General features: G+C 35.7%; 2 protein-coding genes across 2 annotated transcripts; one reads left to right on the forward strand and one right to left on the reverse strand.

Annotated features, from left to right (window-relative positions):
* Nucleotides 1–155: 155 nt before the first annotated feature.
* Nucleotides 156–3,863, forward strand: LOC113110020 (non-histone chromosomal protein HMG-14A-like). Its single transcript, XM_026273998.1, has 6 exons — nt 156–354; nt 2,290–2,316; nt 2,398–2,427; nt 2,539–2,574; nt 2,676–2,783; nt 2,881–3,863. The coding sequence occupies exons 1-6, from the start codon at nt 337–339 to the stop codon at nt 2,926–2,928; spliced, it is 267 nt and encodes an 88-aa protein (XP_026129783.1). The 5' UTR covers nt 156–336; the 3' UTR covers nt 2,929–3,863.
* Nucleotides 3,864–10,965: 7,102 nt separating this feature from the next.
* rps25 (ribosomal protein S25) lies at nt 10,966–12,253 on the reverse strand. Its single transcript, XM_026273999.1, has 5 exons — nt 12,115–12,253; nt 11,711–11,803; nt 11,386–11,569; nt 11,134–11,232; nt 10,966–11,026 (listed from the first exon to the last, which is right to left on the reverse strand). The coding sequence occupies exons 1-4, from the start codon at nt 12,115–12,117 to the stop codon at nt 11,138–11,140; spliced, it is 375 nt and encodes a 124-aa protein (XP_026129784.1). The 5' UTR covers nt 12,118–12,253; the 3' UTR covers nt 10,966–11,026; nt 11,134–11,137.
* Nucleotides 12,254–18,815: the final 6,562 nt, after the last annotated feature.

Consider the following 18,815-nt stretch of genomic DNA (forward strand, 5'->3'; position numbering starts at 1 on the left):
TGGGCGCTCAAGGAAGGTTACCAAGCTACGTCATCATTATCTAATTATTATTCATGAGATGCGGCTTCAACATAGTGGGAATCGAAAAATCGCTGTCAAGTCGGCCTGTGATGAATTGAATAGGGAAGAAGAAGAAGGAGGAGGAGGAGAATCCAATCCGGTTTGAGCAGGTTTTTGTGTCGGACGAGCGTTAACGTCTTCCTATACTGTGCTCAAGCCTGCTGTGTGAATCTTAACCAAGCTCAACACACAGTGTCGACTGTTTTCAGCGTTAAATCCGCGCAGCTTGCATTTTTAACTGCTTTCATTTTTGCGGCGTTGTACACACCCACAGCCATGCCTAAAAGGAGCAAAGTAAGTAGCGCATTGGTTTCCTAATTTATCGAGGCACCATCTTTAATAGAACATGCAGTATAAAAAAAGCAAAAAACTAATGAAAAGAATAGTGCGCTTTGCATGCAATTATGTTTATTTTCATCCATTTGCAGCAGTATCCGTGCATTTTTGTGTTTGCATACTCGTGTGTTTGAATAAACGCGTGTTTTGATTTTGAGAGCGCGCGACTGAGATTTTTTTCTTCTCCGAGTTAATTCAACCCCAGAATATTTTTTATGTATTAGCGGATGTGGAATATAATTTGTGCGTATATATTAGTGATTCGTGTTTTTGTTTACAAATATATGAAGTCTCTGTCGACGTGCATCAGACAAAGGGGGTGTAACGATATTAGTTTTTGTTTATGTGCAGCTTATACAGTTGTGGAACCTAAAGGCTGTCGCGCGCATGACATTAAATCAAATTGTTGCATGGGACATTTAAATATTTATCTATCACGTGCCGTTTTTATTTTAGTGGGGTTGGCTATAATTGCACGTAAATGTCTTTGTAAAGGCTCGAGGTCTTTTAGTGTCATGGCTGCCCTTACAACCCCGATGATTTAAACTCGCTGTGGTTCTGAAAACACAGTGACAGACGGCGCAATATTTTATCCTGCAGCTCATCTTCGTGCATTAGGGATTTAATTCGTGCATTAGGGCTTTAGTGCATGATTGCGTCTCGATATATTTGATCGTGCAAGTGCCAGATTATGCAATGGCGGTATTCTTGCACATCATAGCGCCACTGTTAGGTGTTTCCTATTATTCTGGTATATTCTGTAGTGTTTTTTTCCTCTCGGCTGTGCACCTCGGGAAGTTGTGTTTTGAAACGAATGGCGGGAATATCATGAAGCGGGGTCGGTGGGCGAGAGCAGATCTCCATTAATCAGCGTTGAATGACTTGAGTTGGTGTGCATGAAGGGGGCGGTGCGCGCAAGAGTGCAATAAAAACGGACCGAGCAGCACAGTACTGGTGAACGGAGGCAGGACATAAACATTGATGAATTGCTGGCTGTGTGTTTGAGACTCGTTACTTTAAGAAATAATCAACACACGAAACTTAGAGCAACCATGTCCGAACCCCGAGCGGATGACTCATGATCCGATTCTTTACTGCACAACCCGGGTTAGGCTCATTCCTAAACGAATGACTCAAGTGATCCGATTCTTTTTAATGAATCAATGAATCGTGGCGTCCTGTGTAGTCCGATTCTCGAAAACATGACTCTAGTGAACCGGATCTTTTTGAGTGAGACAATAATATACAGCTCGATTGATTATTCAGGTTCCCTAAGATATTGTTTAATTAGCTCCTTTCTAATAAATCACATTAATCAGATAAAGAGGTTACTAATTACGCAGTTGAAGAAAACCACGTTATTTACTTTGGTCATGTCCGACTGGAATGGAATCAAGAACTGTTTCTTCGTAGTTATCTTCTAGCTCGTTGCAAGAATTGTTTTTTAATTACTAACTGGTTATTCATGCCAACGTGGCTTTATTCACATTATGAAATGGATTTTAATAAGTAATGTTTTATTAAAACAAATCAGTGAAGGAGATTTTGTACCACGTGTTTTGTTTGTTTTGGTATTTTAACCAATTATTGACTGGCCTCTAAAACTATGAAAAGTCATTAAAATCTGTAAACATCTTTCTGCAGTTGTATTAAAAATATTTATGAACCTGAACGCATGTTATTTAAAGAAATATTATTTTCTCCCTCAAAATATGTCTTTTCTAAAGTACTAAAATATTCGTTAAAGATGAATCAAAATCAAAATAAATGAAATTTGTACAGTTCCCTGATGTGCTCGTTTTAGCTAACAATTACTTGCGTTATAAAGATGCATCTGTTATAAATTACACTGATGAACTTGAGAATAATACTATTTTTGTTTTTTCTTCATAGGCGAACAATGATGCTGAAGTCACCGAGGTAAGCAGATCTCACTCCTTTTTGCACAGAAATAAAGTATAATCAACTTTATATATATAAACTTTTTTTATCACTTTGCAGCCTAAAAGAAGGTCGGAGAGGTTGGTAAACGTGAGTATTCATCATCAACTCTTATATACAGTTCTCATTCATTCAACAGATATGGCAATTATTTATATTCTCTATTTATTAATTGATGTATTATAACTTCTTCATTTTTAGAAACCTGCACCCCCAAAGGCAGAGCCTAAGCCAAAGGTAATACAACTGTTTAAATAAGAATTATAATAAAAGCCTAGATTAGATTCTAAATTATAATTTAGAAACAATCTAAAAAAAATCTATTTGCTACATTGCAGAAGGCGGCTGCCAAACCTAAGAAAACAAAGGAACCCAAGGAGTCCAAGGAGGAGGAGAAGAAAGAGGAGGTGCCCGCAGAAAATGGAGAAACAAAAGCTGATGAAGAGGTAAAAAAAGTAATATACTGGCAAAACTTACATATAACACCTTAAAATGATTTGTGGTCTTTCTATATAATCTAACGCCATGATGATGTTTTTTCAGGGATCGGCAACGGAAGACGCTGACAAGAAGGGGGAAGACGGGGAATAACTTTGCTGAGGTCTCATCTTTTACCAGCACTCCCTGTACCTCTTTTCTTGTACAATTCAGGGGAATATTTTTATCTACTATTTTCTAAAGGCTGGTTTTTTAGTAGTTTTGTTTTATTTTTTATGGAAGAAAAGAAACATTTTGAAAGTGATCTCATCATATCCAGGATTTTTACATTGGGCAGAAAAAACTACGTCATCGTAAATGTCGACAGGCGTTTTTTTCCCCCTCTCTGCTCTCACTTTCTAAGTGCGAGGTAGAGGGGAAGGTTGTGGGCGTGTCGTTTACACAGACAGCTGGACATCTTGCCGAGCTTGTCCGAATGACTAACATTCCATTGGCTCTATGAGGGATTTTTTTTATTTTTATTTTTGTGTGTGTGTGTGTAACCTGTAATGTGTGTTTGGGGTGGGAGGGGTGGGCAAATAACTCATTGTTTATACAGCAAAAGATTACTTGTAGAACGTTTGTAAGTTGTGTTCCATATGTTAACTGCAGTTCTCCATAATAATTTCTGCTAAATAAACATATTCTCTAGTACTGGAGTTCATGTCAGGCCTGTGCTTTGTGTGTATTGATTTAGTCTCTCTGTGATAGTACCGCAATAAATTTGTAAAACTGCTGTGAAAAAGATTTTTGGGGCTTTAAGTCCAGTTTGTGTTATGGTACCAGTGGCAGATGTGGGGTGAATATCTCTGCAAAGCCAGTGATTCTTTAATATCCAAACGCATTTTTCAAATGGTAAATTCGAGACAAACGAGTCATTACGTGTAAAATCTCTTTAGTTGTAAAGCGTTCTGACCAGCAGTAGCATTATTTTTGTGGGACTTAGATATCAATTATAAATGTACAGTTTCTTTTGATCATTGTTTATAGATGTATCTCTGTGTGGTATGGTTCGATAAAACAAGCCAATAAAAAATCAGTTGTGATAACCTGTTCTCCCTTTGATTTTGACGTTACATTCATTACTGTAGGTTTAGTTATACTTGCATTGTTTTAAAAGACTGATATGTTAAACTTGGTGATTATGTACCATGGTATATTTCAAATAATACTATTGTATTAGCGTTATGACAGTCACAACTAAAAGCTGTTACTTAAAAATCTAAACAAAATAGTTTTTATATTTATTAAACTACAATATAGTAGCTTTTATACTAAAATTATACTGGTGTTACCATGTACATGGTAAAATGCCTAGTAAGATAAATGGATAAGCAGTTGCTCACCAAGTGATCTTAACCCCGGCCCCCACCCAAACTTTCTCTGATTGATGATGATGATGACCTAGAAAACGTTTAGGTTTCTTCTTTTGCCATAAAGGTTTTTGTTTATATTCTAACACACTTCAGCTTAAGGCAAAGGAGTGTCAGAGCTTTGTGTTCAGTGCTACATTCCTGCTATTTGTAATGTTGGTTTGTAAAGCTACTGTAATGCTGTTGGATAGATTCCTTTAGGGACATTTGTCAAAGAGATGAAAAACAAACTTACCTGATCCACAAGACTTACATAAAACATGAAGAAATGAGGGAACTTGTTTGTCCTTGACTGACTCGTTTTGCCCAAGGCATTTGTCCGATTAACTGAAGAGTATAAAATGTGAATGCTTGATTTGGTTTATCAGAAGTTTCACAAACAAACAAAATAAATATATAATATTTAATTCAGTATTGTTTGACCAGTATATGTGATGCACGTGATCTCTCCATATTTAGATTTTGAACCAACATCAATCTGAATAAACCAGTCATTAACTTAAATAACAGAGCTTAATATTCGTGTGAAACATTTTCTACCGTTTATTAGTGGAGAACAAGGACAGGGCGATCACCGCACCGTCCGCGCAGTTTCGTTAGTGTATGAAAAAACAAACCCGAGTTAACCAGAGCATTGCTAAACATATCAAAATACATTTAAGAAATATATAAATATTAAGTTTCTGGATTATATGTCCTTAACTAAAGATTTCACGTTCTCATGTTTGATTATAGAAAGTGCTGAAATGAAACTGTGGAGATCGCACGAGAGGTGAAATCCCAAACCGCAACTGATCTCTGCAGATTTACAAGCTGGGAAACTTTAGTTAGGCTGGTTACTTAGGTTTGCAAAATACTTTGAAAGAGCCGGCCTTGTTGTTTCACAGTGCGTTTTCTCAGGAGCTTATGCTGTAAAAAAATTGTTGTGTGTGTGTGATGGTCTTCAGTGATGCACGCGCTCAATGTCAGTGTCAACACTGTTGTCAGAGCAGCGTTCAGTGTTCAGCACTAACGATTAACAGAAAAATGCGGTGAGAATTTTATAATGTATTATCAAAGAACTTTTGTAAAAGTTAATAATATATACATGTGCTTTAACACATAAAAATAATTTAGGCAAACGTATCTCTGTCTATATAACTTAAGTGATTGTTTTTTTTTTTTTTAAATAAAGCGTTTATAAAGTTTTTATTTGGTATTTTTTTTCTAGTTATTTATGATAAAGTTTTTTATAAAGTATTTTCAATTAATTTATATAATTTTTATACTTTACATTATTGTTACAGTGTTGTGATATATTATTATAATAAATAATTTTGTATTGGCATGACAGATGTATGCAAAGAGATTGTGGCTTTTATTTCACAATTCTGAATTTTTTAATCTCACAGTTTTAAATTGATATTTTGCCATTCTGATTTTGCCTATTTTTTCTTTTTTCTTTTATTTTAGATATAAACTTAGAATTGCAAAATATCAACTCAGAATTGTGAGATATAAGCCCATAAATCAGAAATCTGAGAAAAAAGTGGCAGTTAGCTTTAAATTTTTTCAATTTGTGGCAAAAAAAAAAAATAATGGTTAGAATTACAAGAAATATAGTCAAAATTGTAACATGTAAACTCAGAATTGTGAAAAATTCAGAACTCTGACTTTATTTTGCAGATCTGACATTTTTTAAATCAGAATTGTGAATTGAAATATAAGTTTAGAATTGTGAGAATTTTTATATATATATATATATATATATATATAGTTTGGAGTATCAGAGCTAACCAGTACTGCCGGTTTCCAGATGGTTCAGCATCAGGCTCTCAGGAAAACTGAGTTTCTGGTCCACAAGACTTGCAAACATCCTCCTGGTGCCTGTGGAAACATTTGATCAGCTGTCTGACACAGTTGCAGACCTGGTAAACAACACTATGTTGGCATAACATAAACTGTGATTCTTGTTAGAGGTCTGTTATCTGTGTTTCATTGCAGGCAGATTTCATCAAAGTGGCTCATCCGGATGCTACGTTTCAGAAAGGACCTACGTTGAAATCGAAACTGTTGTGGAAAAGTGTGTATCTGTCATCTGGTTATTCTGGCAGTACCAAACAATATTTGTGTTTAATTTTTATTTGTTTATGTTTCAGAGCCTGAAGAATATACTGGAAATTGGAGCTCTTTTGGTCACACTGGATTCAGACACAAGGCAGGTGAACTTTGAAAAATCCTTTAGACATGATTTAAAAGTTAAACAAGGGAAGATGTATTTCTGAAACGACTGTGGACTCAAAACGGTGTTTGTATGAGTTTAAAAAAAGGGAATTGGTAGGAATTGTCAGTGATTTTGAAAGAAGTCTCACAAAGGCTGCATTTATTTGATAAAAAATATAGTAATAATGTAAAATATTATTACAATTTAAAATAAATGTTTTCTGTTTTAAAATATTTTATCTTAAAATATTTAAAAAAAAAAATAATTTAATATTAAAAATATTTTGTTTATAATTTGTACCTGTAATGTTAGAGCTAAAATTCAGCAGTCTCCAGTGTCACATGATCCTTTAGAAATCATTTTAATATGCTGATTTGCTGCTCAAGAAACAGTTTTCTTTTTATCAGTGTTACATGTACATTATATATACATTAATATACAACAGCGATATATATTTTTTTATTCTTTGATGAATAGAAAGATCAAAAGAACAGTATTTATTTAAAATGGAATGTTCGGAAAACTATTTAAATGTCTTTACTGTCACTTTTGATCAGTTGAATGCATCCTTGCTGAAAAAAATGTAATTGCGTTAATTAAAGGTAATTAAATAAAGTTTCTATCTTTATATCTGCCAGTTTATGTATCACATTTCTGAGTATATTTCTCACCATTGAGCCTTTTAAATTGGAATTGCCAGATATAGTCAGAATTGTGAGATAAAAAGTCACTTAAAAAAAAATTCTATACCAGAAATGGCCATCCATATTTAAAGGGGGGGTGAAATGCTCGTTTTCACTCAATATCCTGTTAATCTTGAGTACCTATAGAGTAGTACTGCATCCTTCATAACTCCAAAAAGTCTTTAGTTTTATTATATTCATAAGAGAAAGATAGTCTGTACCGATTTTTCCCAGAAAAACACGACCGGCTGGAGGCGTGACGTGTGGGCGGAGCTAAAGAATCACGAGCGCGAATAGGCTTTTGCGTTGAGAGCATGTGGAAGCTGTGACATTACCGTGAGGGAAAAACCATCATCCAAAACAAACCATGGCTAACAGTCAGATTCAGCCGTTTATTTATGATCCAGAATCAGATCCCGAGGCTGAAACTGAACGAGAGCAGCAGCAGCAACGACTCGCTCCGAGCGGGGCTCGAACCCGGGTCTCCGATGGGAGGCGGACGCACTAACAAGGAGGCAGAGATATTTGAAGCAGTTTTACTCACCGCCTGCGGTTCCAACACACGATCGTGACCCTTTTTCGTTGGGATTGCATCATCCTTAAGAAATAAACGATGTGCAAATCCGTCGTCAAACTGGGCCTTGTTTGTAAAACAAGCATCTTCGAAATGCAGGGAACAAACACAAACACTTGCACAACTCCGTTGATGCTCTGTAAAAATAAACTCCATCCACTGGTCCCTTAATGCTGTTTTTTCTTTGGTAATCTGTGCAGGGTTGTCTTGCCCTGGCAACCAAAAACACACTTCTTTTATGACATTTCGCGACGCTCTCGCTCTGATCAGTGAATGTCTGTTGTGCTCTCAGTGCTCTGCTCTACGGGAGCGCGTGCTCTTCCGGCAGAAGTGCCTCAGGACCCATATAAGGAAATTCCGCTCCATCTAACGTCACACAGACCCATACTCGAAAAAAACTTTCCGCAACTTGTGACAAACCTGAAGGAGTATTTTTGGAACAGAAATACTCCTTCAAACATACAACTTAATTTTTGAAACTTTGTCCATGTTTAGCATGGGAATCCAACTCTTTAACAGTGTAAAAAACTCAGTATGCATGAAATAGCATTTCGCCCCCCCTTTAAGATACTTCTTTTAATCTTTGAAGGCTAGTGTGTGTACATATATAGTTTTAAATGTTTATTTCTATATTTTGGTAAATATAGCTTTATTAGTATCTATAAAAATACTATTTCCATATACAGTATGGCAAGATTGCCACCTCACCATCCACAGTGGGCAGCTGAGGGAAGATGGCGTTTACCAGCTGTCTGTTGTAGTGCTGATGCTGCAGAACCCCATCTCTGCTTACCCCATCTATGGTTGAGAACCTCTTCCATGAGATGGGACATGCCATGCACTCCATGTTAGACAGGACACGCTATCAGAATGTCAGCATGAGTTATTTGGTGTTTACACATGAATTTACATGACAAATAGCTGAATTTAATGTATGTATCAGTACAGCAACCAGGTGCTCCACAGACTTTGCTGAAGTACCTGCTATTCTGATGGAGTAATTTGCCTCAGATTATCGAGTTGTGAGCCAGTTTGCAAGGCATTAAAGTGACATGACATTCAGCCAAGTACTCAGAATTTGTGCTCTGCATTTAACCCATCCAAAGTGCACACACACACACACAGCAGTGAACACACACCCAGAGCAGTGGGCAGCCATTTATGCTGCAGCACCCAGGGAGCAGTTTTGGGGTTCGGTGCCTTGCTCAAGGGCACCTAAGTCGTGGTATAGCCGGCCCACAACCCTAGGGATAGGAGTCAAACTCTCTAACCACTAGGCCACAACTTCCCCTTATCAGACTGGAGAGGTGAGTTTGTGCACGTACCTGCTTCAGACATTGTCTGTGTATCTGTATCTGTGTAGCTTGTTGATGTAACAGCTGTCTTTTGTTCTCTCTAGCCTCTTCCAGAGAGCCTAGTGTCCTGTTTCCGTTAGTCTAAGAGGGTTTGTAGTGTTCCTGACACTCTGCTACAGGTACTAAAACACATATTTGTGATGGAGAATTATAGTGCCTATATAAATAGTCCGCTTTAATGATTCAGGAGTAATTGTGGGATTTGAACTATAGTTGAGTAGATACATCAAGGTTTTATGGCTCATATAGTATGATGTGGGACACTCAAAGATAAAAAAAACAACAAAAAAAAAACATCTATTTTATTTAAAAGCCCACACTGAGCAGACACATGCATTTTGGTGCAGTTGCTTATATGTATATGGCCAAAAATAAATATGAAATTCTGCTTGTAATTTAAATAAATGAGATTTTATAATAGCATGCTCCTTGCTTAAATTACATATAAATATCATCATAATCACTAAATATTTTCCAATAACGTGTCTTAGTATATTTAGAAGCTTAGTTTAGGATCAAAGATAAGTCGATTTTTATTGTGGGGAACAAAACATACAATGCAATACAGTGATGATTGAGAGTTGAACTAATTTCAAGTTTCAAGTCTATTATTAGATACTTATATTTTAACACAAGTATCTGAAGAAAAACAAATAGTTTGTGAATAGTCATTTATATACCTAAGTTGTAATTTAAACCCAAGTTGCTTTAGTCCAGTTAATTTTTATCTTAAAATATTACTAGTAATATAAAACTAATAAGATTCAGTAGTTTACAGGTTATGGCTCATGATTCTTTTTGCTGTGAATTCTATTTACTTCAGCAAAAATACTCACGAACGATTTTAACCTGTAAACTTCATTTAAAGGCCTTTTACTCATTAAGTATAAACTGTAAATCAAATGAAAGAAGGCTTGTAGCAGACACAGGTTTTTGAGCAAAGTTTTGACCATGTTGATAATTTAGAGGCCTTAAAATGTACTTAAATATGATACAGTAGATTTTAAATATTAAGTCTACTAGTGATTGTTTTTTGTGCAACACTTCTCTTTACAGATTTACTATGCAGGTCTGGACCAGGTTTAGCATGGAATACTACAATACAGATCAACCACAACATCTTCAAAAAATAAAAAATAAAAAAAAAATTGACGGGTTACCCACGTTAATAACAGTGAGTGATAACATCACAAATGCATTACAGATTCTGCACATTTGTCTAATTAAATTTTTTTACCCATAATGTTAAAAATAAAAGGTTTATCTTATAAATTATCTGATGACATATGCTTGGCAGCGGAGATTTAGTCACCTGCTATATATATTTTTTGTATTTACATTTAGTAAATGTACAATTTTCCATTTTATAATAACTGTTCACTTTCAAAACGCAAAATATCTGTAGTTGTACTGTATGTCTGGTCCATTTAAAAAGGAGACGGTGTCATTTGCAGTGCATTATCGCAGAGACATGTTCGCTCACGGAAGCAGTAAAGAGGCTATGCTGATGGTCCAAGGTAAAACCAACACTTAAGATCTTATTAACTGTCAATCTTAAGAGTAAATATTGACAGATTCTTATTTTTGATCCTCAGGAATGCTAAAAAAAAAAAAACCCTTCCACTGTAGACTTTGTTGATGCAATAGTTAAACCTTGATGCAAATCCCCAGCTTAGTAGAACGAAAGATCCTTATTTGTTGTGTCTCATGCACTTGGTATAACCTCACTCTTTTTATCAATATAACATTGTTAAAAAAGAACATTATTTTGTGTAATGCAACAGGTGTATTTGGTTTAAGGTTTAAAAAAAACACAATAAAGCAAATATGTATAGCATTATACAATTTAAGCTTGGTTTCAAATTGCAGCCATAAACCAAAATAATACATTCTCAATTTTGCAATGAGTACAAACACAACATAGGTACATATTCACTTTGTAGAAGAAAGGCACAAACACGGGTTTCATTTTGTGGTTGTTTATTTACCTATACAAAAGACCATAACTCAAGCCAAGGTGGGATCTGAAAAAGAGATGAATAAACATTCAATGCAGGAGACCAGTAGACGAAACAACATTAGTTTACAAAACATCAAATATGAAAATGAGCTTTTCTGAGTTGATAATCACCATGTTATGCCTCCTTCTCTGGAGCTGCCTCATCTGTGCCCTTGGTGTTTCTGGTGTAGATCACTTGAGCTCTGTGTTTGGACACCAGCTTGATCAGACCTGACAACGAGAAACGTCAAATGCCACTCCATCATAGATTCAAGATAAAGCTCAAGACATCTCTGCACGTGTTAATCTAAAAAAATGTTTGTGAGGAACACAAAGAGTTTGAGAATCAATCATATATTCACTGTTGGAGCATCAGATGATCACCTTTGTTGAGCAGCTCCTGCAGAGAAGCCCTGGCCAGCGAGCCCCTGATCTTCAGCCTCTCAGACACCACAGCGGGTGTGATGAGCTTGTAGTTGGGAACTTCTTTGTACAGTTTGTCATATGTGGCCTTGTCAAAGAGGACCAGGTTGTTCAGCTTGTCCCTAACCTTTCCTTTGGACCACTTCTACTCGAGACCAAAAACATGAAAAAAAAAAAAAAATCACAATCCATGCATGCAATTACAGCATAAAACCACTGTTGATGACTGACAGATCTCTCAAGTGATGTAAAAAAAAAAAAAAAAAAAAAAACTTGGAAGATTTACCTTCTTCTTCGCTTTGCCTCCGGATTTGTTAACGGGATCCTTGTCCTTTTTGGACTTGCCCGCATCTTTCTTCTGCTTGGTGTCCTTAGGCGGCTACACAGTTACAGAAAACGAATTTCAATCACATGCATACATTAAACGCGTATTTTAATCATTACATGGCCAAGGGTTTTAACAAATCAATGTGTGGTAATGCGACAAGCGTGTTCAGGCCTCGCGCACGATGCCGCAACACTTCATACAAAATAATCATACAAAAATGCTGAAATGGCGCACTTAAGCTATGTTACGTCTTTCATCATGCTTAGAAACGTAGGACAGTGTTGTTATAATACTGCTATTACATATGAAAAGTGGGTAAAAAGTGCTATTTTCCGACATTGGGGAGCCGCTCGAACACTCACCATGCTGAGGCGTTGCGAGCAGCGGAAGAGAAAGGAAGTGGCACGCGCGCACGTCCGCTTTGTCCGCGTGCACTTCGACTCGTGCTGTCTTTGCGCTCAGTAGTTCACGGTCGCCACCTGTAGGACTGGAGTAGGAGCGACTCTCATATGAAGCTGAGGAAACTCTTTTTGTGGCATTATTTGCCCGTTTTAAATGTGACAGTAAAGAAATGTATAATGTAAAAAGATTATCAGCACATAACCCAAGCTCAAGTTGTTACTAAAAAATAATAATAATTTAACAAGCTCAAAAAGCTTGTTAAACAAAATTCAGGTAAAACAATTCCTGTTAATATTTACATTTTGTAATGAAGCAGTTCCTGCAGATTAACTATTTGCCATCAGAGCTACAATGGCATGTGATGTCCCACAAAAATTAGAGGGGGCACTTTCACTTGCAATCACCCCAAACAAGGCAATTGGTCCGTACATGGAAAATCCAAATGCAGCACCGAGAATTAAATTCCAAACCTGCAGAACATAAATTGTTGTATTAGACAACATTAAAGCAATAAATAAATAAGACACTGAAGATGGCTAATAAGTTAAAATATCCCTGGATATACCTCTTTCTCTGAGACAGTGAGGACTGAAACTGGATGGAGTGCCAAAACCCATAGTAAGGCTTTCATGAGAAAACAACACATGAAGAATTTAACCAACACATTAAAGCAAAAATTGATGCACGTATAGATTTAAAAAAATATTAGATTAAAAAAAAAAAAAAAAAAATTGAAAGGAGAAAGTATTTTGGTTGAAGTAATAGAACATGTAGCCCACAAACACTGAGATGAATATAACTGTGCAGTAATATCCATAACCTGCTGCTCCCATGATTGCAGTTGTGAAATTATTACTGAATACAAGTGTAAAAAAAAAAAAAAAAAAAACTGCACTATCAAGGCCAAAAAGTGTGCTGGATGAAAATCAATCATTTCTGATAAATATTTTTTTTCCTGATAAAGTTTACAGACTTTCAAAAACTGATCCAAAGGTGCAATTCATTTCTGACTTCTAAGGACGGTATTTTTAGCTCCTCTCCAGGCTCCTTAAAGTTGCATGGGCGACAGACCTCTTCAGTGATGTACCTGGACCAGTTAAAAATATTCCTACACATGCTTGCTTCACAAAAAACCGGTGTGTTAAAAACCTACATGTCCAATGGAACTGAAGCAAAGATGTGGCCAATCATTGCACTACAACCACTAGATGGCGCACTTATGATGCATTATGCCGGAATTTGTCTTGATGTTATAATTTATACGTGCAAATAATATTATGTAATGCTAATATATTTATTATACTTTTCAAATAATAGACAAAATGATAACAACCTGCAGAGACCACCTAGTTCAAAATAGATTCAATAATTTAAATCATAGAGTAAAGGTTTGTGAATTCTGTCCTTCCATTTTAAATTTACATTTTGTTTTTAGTGTTGTCCCATTTTTATTGGTGCAAGCTGTCACATGATTTTTAAATGTTGCAATTTTGTACACTTTAATATTTTCAATTTCTGTTCCATTTCTCAGTCAAATCATTTTCTTTTGTTCCAGTTTCACACTTTAAATTTCTGCTGAAATTAGCATATAATAAATCATTTAGATATCTTAATTTATAATTAATAACATTATTATACCTAAATTTAGTTATTCGGTGGCAGGTTCCCATTAAACCACAGGCTTGATATTGTGTAAAATGCTGCTTGTTAGATTAATTCTTTAGAAGTTAATTTTGTTATTTTTATTCGTTTTTATTCTGTCAGCAACCCCAGCAGTATTCAGTGCATGCAGGGAGAATGAATGAGCAGACATAGAGCAGACATAGAGAGTGGGTGCACAAAGCATTCTCGGCTTTATTTAGGAAGAGGGTTCATATTTATAAAAATAAGGCCAGCCAGGTCCTGGACATGTAATCAAAGTATTTAGCCTAGAAGTTATATTATGAAAAGGAAATATAGGCTACTAAATTCTAGTTACTAGTTCTCCTAACAAGATGTATCTGTCTAGCTGTCTAGCAGTCAGTTTCTCACCTAAATTTGCTCAGCACAGTGTGTGTGTGTGTATGTGTGTGTGTGAAAAGAAGAAAAACATGAAGTACATCTAATTAAGAAATAAAAAGACAGAGAGTGAAGCTGTGAAAAAAATATTAACAACGGCCACTTAGTGTTGATGTGAAATCAATAGCTCATTCTGATCTGATAAGGATATTGGTTGAGGCAATGCGAAAAGTGGCCATAGTCAGTCTGAAGGGACATGCAACAGGAGATTCAGACGAAGAAAGAGGAAATCGGCTGATGCAGCTGCAAAAGAAACTGTTAAAAAACAATGTACAAAGAAAATTGTAAAGGCAGAAGTCACTACGACGACACACACACAGCCAATTTGCCAGACAGTAATATAGCAGAATCAACCATCAGAGGCTGACTTGAAATTTTGGGCATCAAAAGATTGTCAGCCAGACAAGCGAGGAATTATTGGGGACCCTAAAGAGAAAATAGCCCATCCAAAATTGACAGCAGATGTCCACGAGACAACCAAACTGGTTTTGGACTCCATTGAACAATACGTCATTCAAACTTACCATTCCCTAAAGCTCCATCCCAACAACATAACACACATGCCACTTGTCCAAAATGTTAAATATATGTGAGTGATTATCAACAGATTTACAAAGTGGCCAAAACCCTTCCCATGTTCAAGGGAGGATGTGAAAACAATGGTTGAAATTTGATGTCAAGAAATTATTTCAAGATTTAGGATACCAAATATGATTGAAAGTGATAATGAAACATATTTGGCCTCTAAGGTATCATAGTGATTGCCTTAAACTCTAGCTAGTCATTGGAACTTCAGTATTACATAAGACCCTCAATCAGCAGGAATAGAACAACAGAACTATTAAAGACCGGTCAAGGAAGGAGAGCTGAAATATCTGGCCACAGTGATCGCAGTTCTATCATCACAGCTCTCAGAAATGTAAAGTAGCAAGCCTATTGGCTGCGAATGCAACATAAACCAATCAGGTTGTGCCAAGTACACTGAAAATAATGACTTTGTGGTGTGGTAAAATCTATTAAATTAATTAATGTAATTTATACATTATAAAATCAAGATCAAGTTGGAACTATAATATCTTAAGTAAAAATTACACTATTTATTCATGTAATAACATAACTGAGAAGAAAGAGTAAATTGTATTATATATTTACAAGTACTATTTAATGTTTTATGGTCACAGCACATTCACCTAAAAATACTAAGTAAATGTTAATCTGAAAAGCTAAGTGCGTTTGAATCCGCGCGCTTTTTTTTTTTTTTTTTTAAACAAGATCCTTCTGGCAGTGGCAGAGACGGTTGGTTTGGTTTGGGCGGTCACTTTTGGCTGACTTATCTTCGGTAAGTTTTGACTTTTCTACTTTAGATTTGTGATAACAACTATGTGTTCATTTTCATGGTTAGATTATTGCATAGACGTTACGGTTCAAAATTATCTGAACGTAAGTTTTAATCACGCCATTATCCACTTCTATAAAGTTGAGACTGATGGTTAGTCAAAACTAAATGTAGTTAGCCGCGTTCTTGTAGAAAAAGTCACCAAGTCTGGTTAACTTCAGAGTAATTTAATGTTAGCTGGCCGTGATTAAATTCAAACTGTCATGCGTTATGTATGGAAATCGATGTAACGTGCTGACTGCCTGTGTGTGTCCTAATGTTAGCCTTATTTAACGTTACGTTAACGTTAGTCGTTTTAAATCCACAGAAAATTTCGCAGCAAGTAGCTTATCAAAGTCTGCATCAAAGAAGGAACGTTTGGAAAAATGCAGTAACGTTACCATGGCAGGTGAACTTCGCTACTAATTACGTTAAACATTGATGTGTAGCAGCAAGTGCTTGTATGAATTCAGTCATTTTATTTTAATAAGCTAGCGGTATGAAGGTACGGTCATCAAATCCTAACGTTAGACCACAGCCTTTCACGGCTTAAGTGAGGGAGGTTAGCATCAGTAGCTTCATCCATGTGAATCTCCGTCTAGGAGATGAAGCAAGAAGAACCGTTATCTTTGAACGTAATGGGCGGCAAGCGTCTCCGCCTCGTTGCCATGCCAATTCATTTTCAGGCACAAACTCGTAACAAGTTCATTGCTGTATTAAAACCAATTAAAACAAAATGTAAATGAGATCTCAATTACACAATTAGTTTCTCTCAACAGGTAAAAGAACAGTACAGGAGTGCGTGCGATATCTATCTGGTCTGACACGGTAACATTCTCATACAGGCAAGTAGAAATATTTGTAATAATACTATAATATTGCTGTTCTTATTTCTCAAACTTACACACCAAGGAATCTTTTCAAAAAATGTCTAACAAATATATAAAAATGTGACAAATAGATAAGTAAATGCATGTTTTTAACAGGTCATAAAACTGTAATGGATTGGAATATATATATATGTATTGACACATTATCAATCTGTTCACAGTACCAAAGCAGACGTGAAACTGTCAACCGCAGCCTTATCCTGTACATCAGTGAGAAAGAAGAAGAGCTTTTTGAAGATTGCCTGGTAAAGCATGATTTTTTTTTTGTCATAAAAATCATTTTTAAGCGCAAGTGAAAAAGTAAGACACAAACATGAAGATTTCCCACTCAGCAATGGTCCAAATTATGTGCAGTCACAACTTAAACGTAGTCTGGATATTAAAAAGGGTTTCCTGGCACTGTAAAGGTACAGAGTCACACAATGTATGGTTTCGCACAACATTCATTTTATGGGTACAATCTGTGAATTGCATCTGTCTTGCGCAATGTTCTACTAACTTTTTTACTTATGTTGACTCAAGGTAAAACACATTATACTGAATTTAACAATGTGAGTTATGTTAAGTAATTTTTAGCGAGCATGTTCGTTCTGCATTGATAATGAATCTCTTTTGTATTTGTGTCTCAATAGAATTGTGTTCTTTCTTTTTTATAAACTGTATGCAGGAGGACACTTGTAGTGATGTCGCTGAACACACCCTTAAGATACTGGTCATCCATGGTGCTGATCAAGAGGATCCAGTCGATGTGTCCATCATGCGGCAGTACTGCTAAAGCTTGCACACTGCTGATGGGGCTTATTTATGCCCTCAACCTGGCATACACCCCAACACTGCTACACCTTTGAGGTGTTCCAGAAACATTTCCTGGACCTGGATGGTGTTAAGATGTCCCCAAAAGTGCAATCTTTATAGTTGAAGTTGCTCTCTTAAATGCTATCAACATGGTACATGCTGTACAATCGAAGCTGTTGGTAGACTCCAAGTTACATCTCCAGCTCAAATATTTTTTACAAAATCTTGACTAATTTTTACTTCTTGAAATGTTTTAATGTGTTAAGGTTTTAAGAGCATAAGGAGCACTTAGTATCGGTTTGAATGTTGTTATTGCATTAAAGGGTTAGTTCACCCAAAAATCAAAATTAGGTCATTAATAACTTACCCTCATGTTGTTCCAAACCTGTAAGACCTCCATTTATCTTCAGAACACAGTTTAAAATATTTTAGATTTAGTCCGCTCTCAGACTAGGACTTTATTCATCAGTGTGTTCATCTTCAGTTCTCTCTTCACAGCAGTTCAGTCAGTGTACTGTTTGAGTAAATGAATTACTCCGGGATATTGGTTTGTTTGAACTCAGGGAATGTCAGCCACATTAAAAAAGTGAACAGCTTAAGTCATTTGTGGATTAATGCATTTTGGAGACGCGAACCGTTTAAAACGATTCAGTTCGATTTGGTGAACTGGTTCAAAAAGATCTAGTTACATCGAATGATTCGTTCATGAACCGGATATCACAAACTGCTTTGTTTTGAACTCTCTCTCACAACAGACACGGAAGAGAAGACAATGCTAAATAAAGTGGTAGTTTTTGCTATTTTTGGACCAAAATGTATTTTCGATGCTTCAAAATATTCTAACTGACCCTCTGATGTCACATGGACTAGTTTGATGATGTTTTCTTACCTTTCTGGACATGGACAGTATACCGTACACACGGCTTCAATGGAGGGACTGAGAGCTCTCGGACTAAATCTAAAATATCTTAAACTGTGTTCCCATAATAAACGGTTTGGACTTGTTTGGAACGACATGAGGGTGAGTTATTAATTACATAAATTTAGATTTTTGTGTGAACTATCCCTTCACCTATTTGAGAAAATATAATCCCAGATATGTGTTGGATGGAGTAAAATGGAATTTCCTTTTCTTTAGGGGAAATTGTTGGTTAATTCTTATTGTAAATGATCCGAGAGGTTACTGAATGTACCTTAACTACTTATCAGTTGATGTGAATATGTGAATGTTGACATAATAAACTGTTAAACTTTATTGAATTTATTTGTGATTTGTGAGAAAAGTATTTGATGCAGAGAAAATAACTACATTTATTTGGTAACACTGAAACAAATTATGTAACAGTTACATAATAATAGTGAGTAATAAAAATTCATTAAACTAAGTAATTCAAAATGTTAAATGGACAGTCTAAAATCTACTTAATTAATTCATAACAGTAAATATAACAGATTTATAAAATTTACTTGATATTTTCACATTTTAAAATTAAATTTACTTAATTACTTTTAATAAATAGAACCTGCTAAGTTAAATATAATT

This window comes from Carassius auratus, chromosome 10 (assembly GCF_003368295.1).
Source record: "Carassius auratus strain Wakin chromosome 10, ASM336829v1, whole genome shotgun sequence".
NCBI classification, from domain to species: Eukaryota; Metazoa; Chordata; class Actinopteri; order Cypriniformes; family Cyprinidae; genus Carassius; species Carassius auratus.

Bases quoted from the DNA above. Each gene is read 5' to 3' on its own strand.
- rps25 (XM_026273999.1), bottom strand. The intron at 11,570-11,710 runs GTAAATCTTCCA...GGTCTCGAGTAG, and splicing joins GAGGCAAAGCGAAGAAGAAG to AAGTGGTCCAAAGGAAAGGT. The intron at 11,233-11,385 runs GTGATCATCTGA...TCTCGTTGTCAG, and splicing joins GCAGGAGCTGCTCAACAAAG to GTCTGATCAAGCTGGTGTCC.
- LOC113110020 (XM_026273998.1), top strand. The intron at 2,428-2,538 runs GTGAGTATTCAT...CTTCATTTTTAG, and splicing joins GGTCGGAGAGGTTGGTAAAC to AAACCTGCACCCCCAAAGGC. The intron at 2,575-2,675 runs GTAATACAACTG...GCTACATTGCAG, and splicing joins AGGCAGAGCCTAAGCCAAAG to AAGGCGGCTGCCAAACCTAA.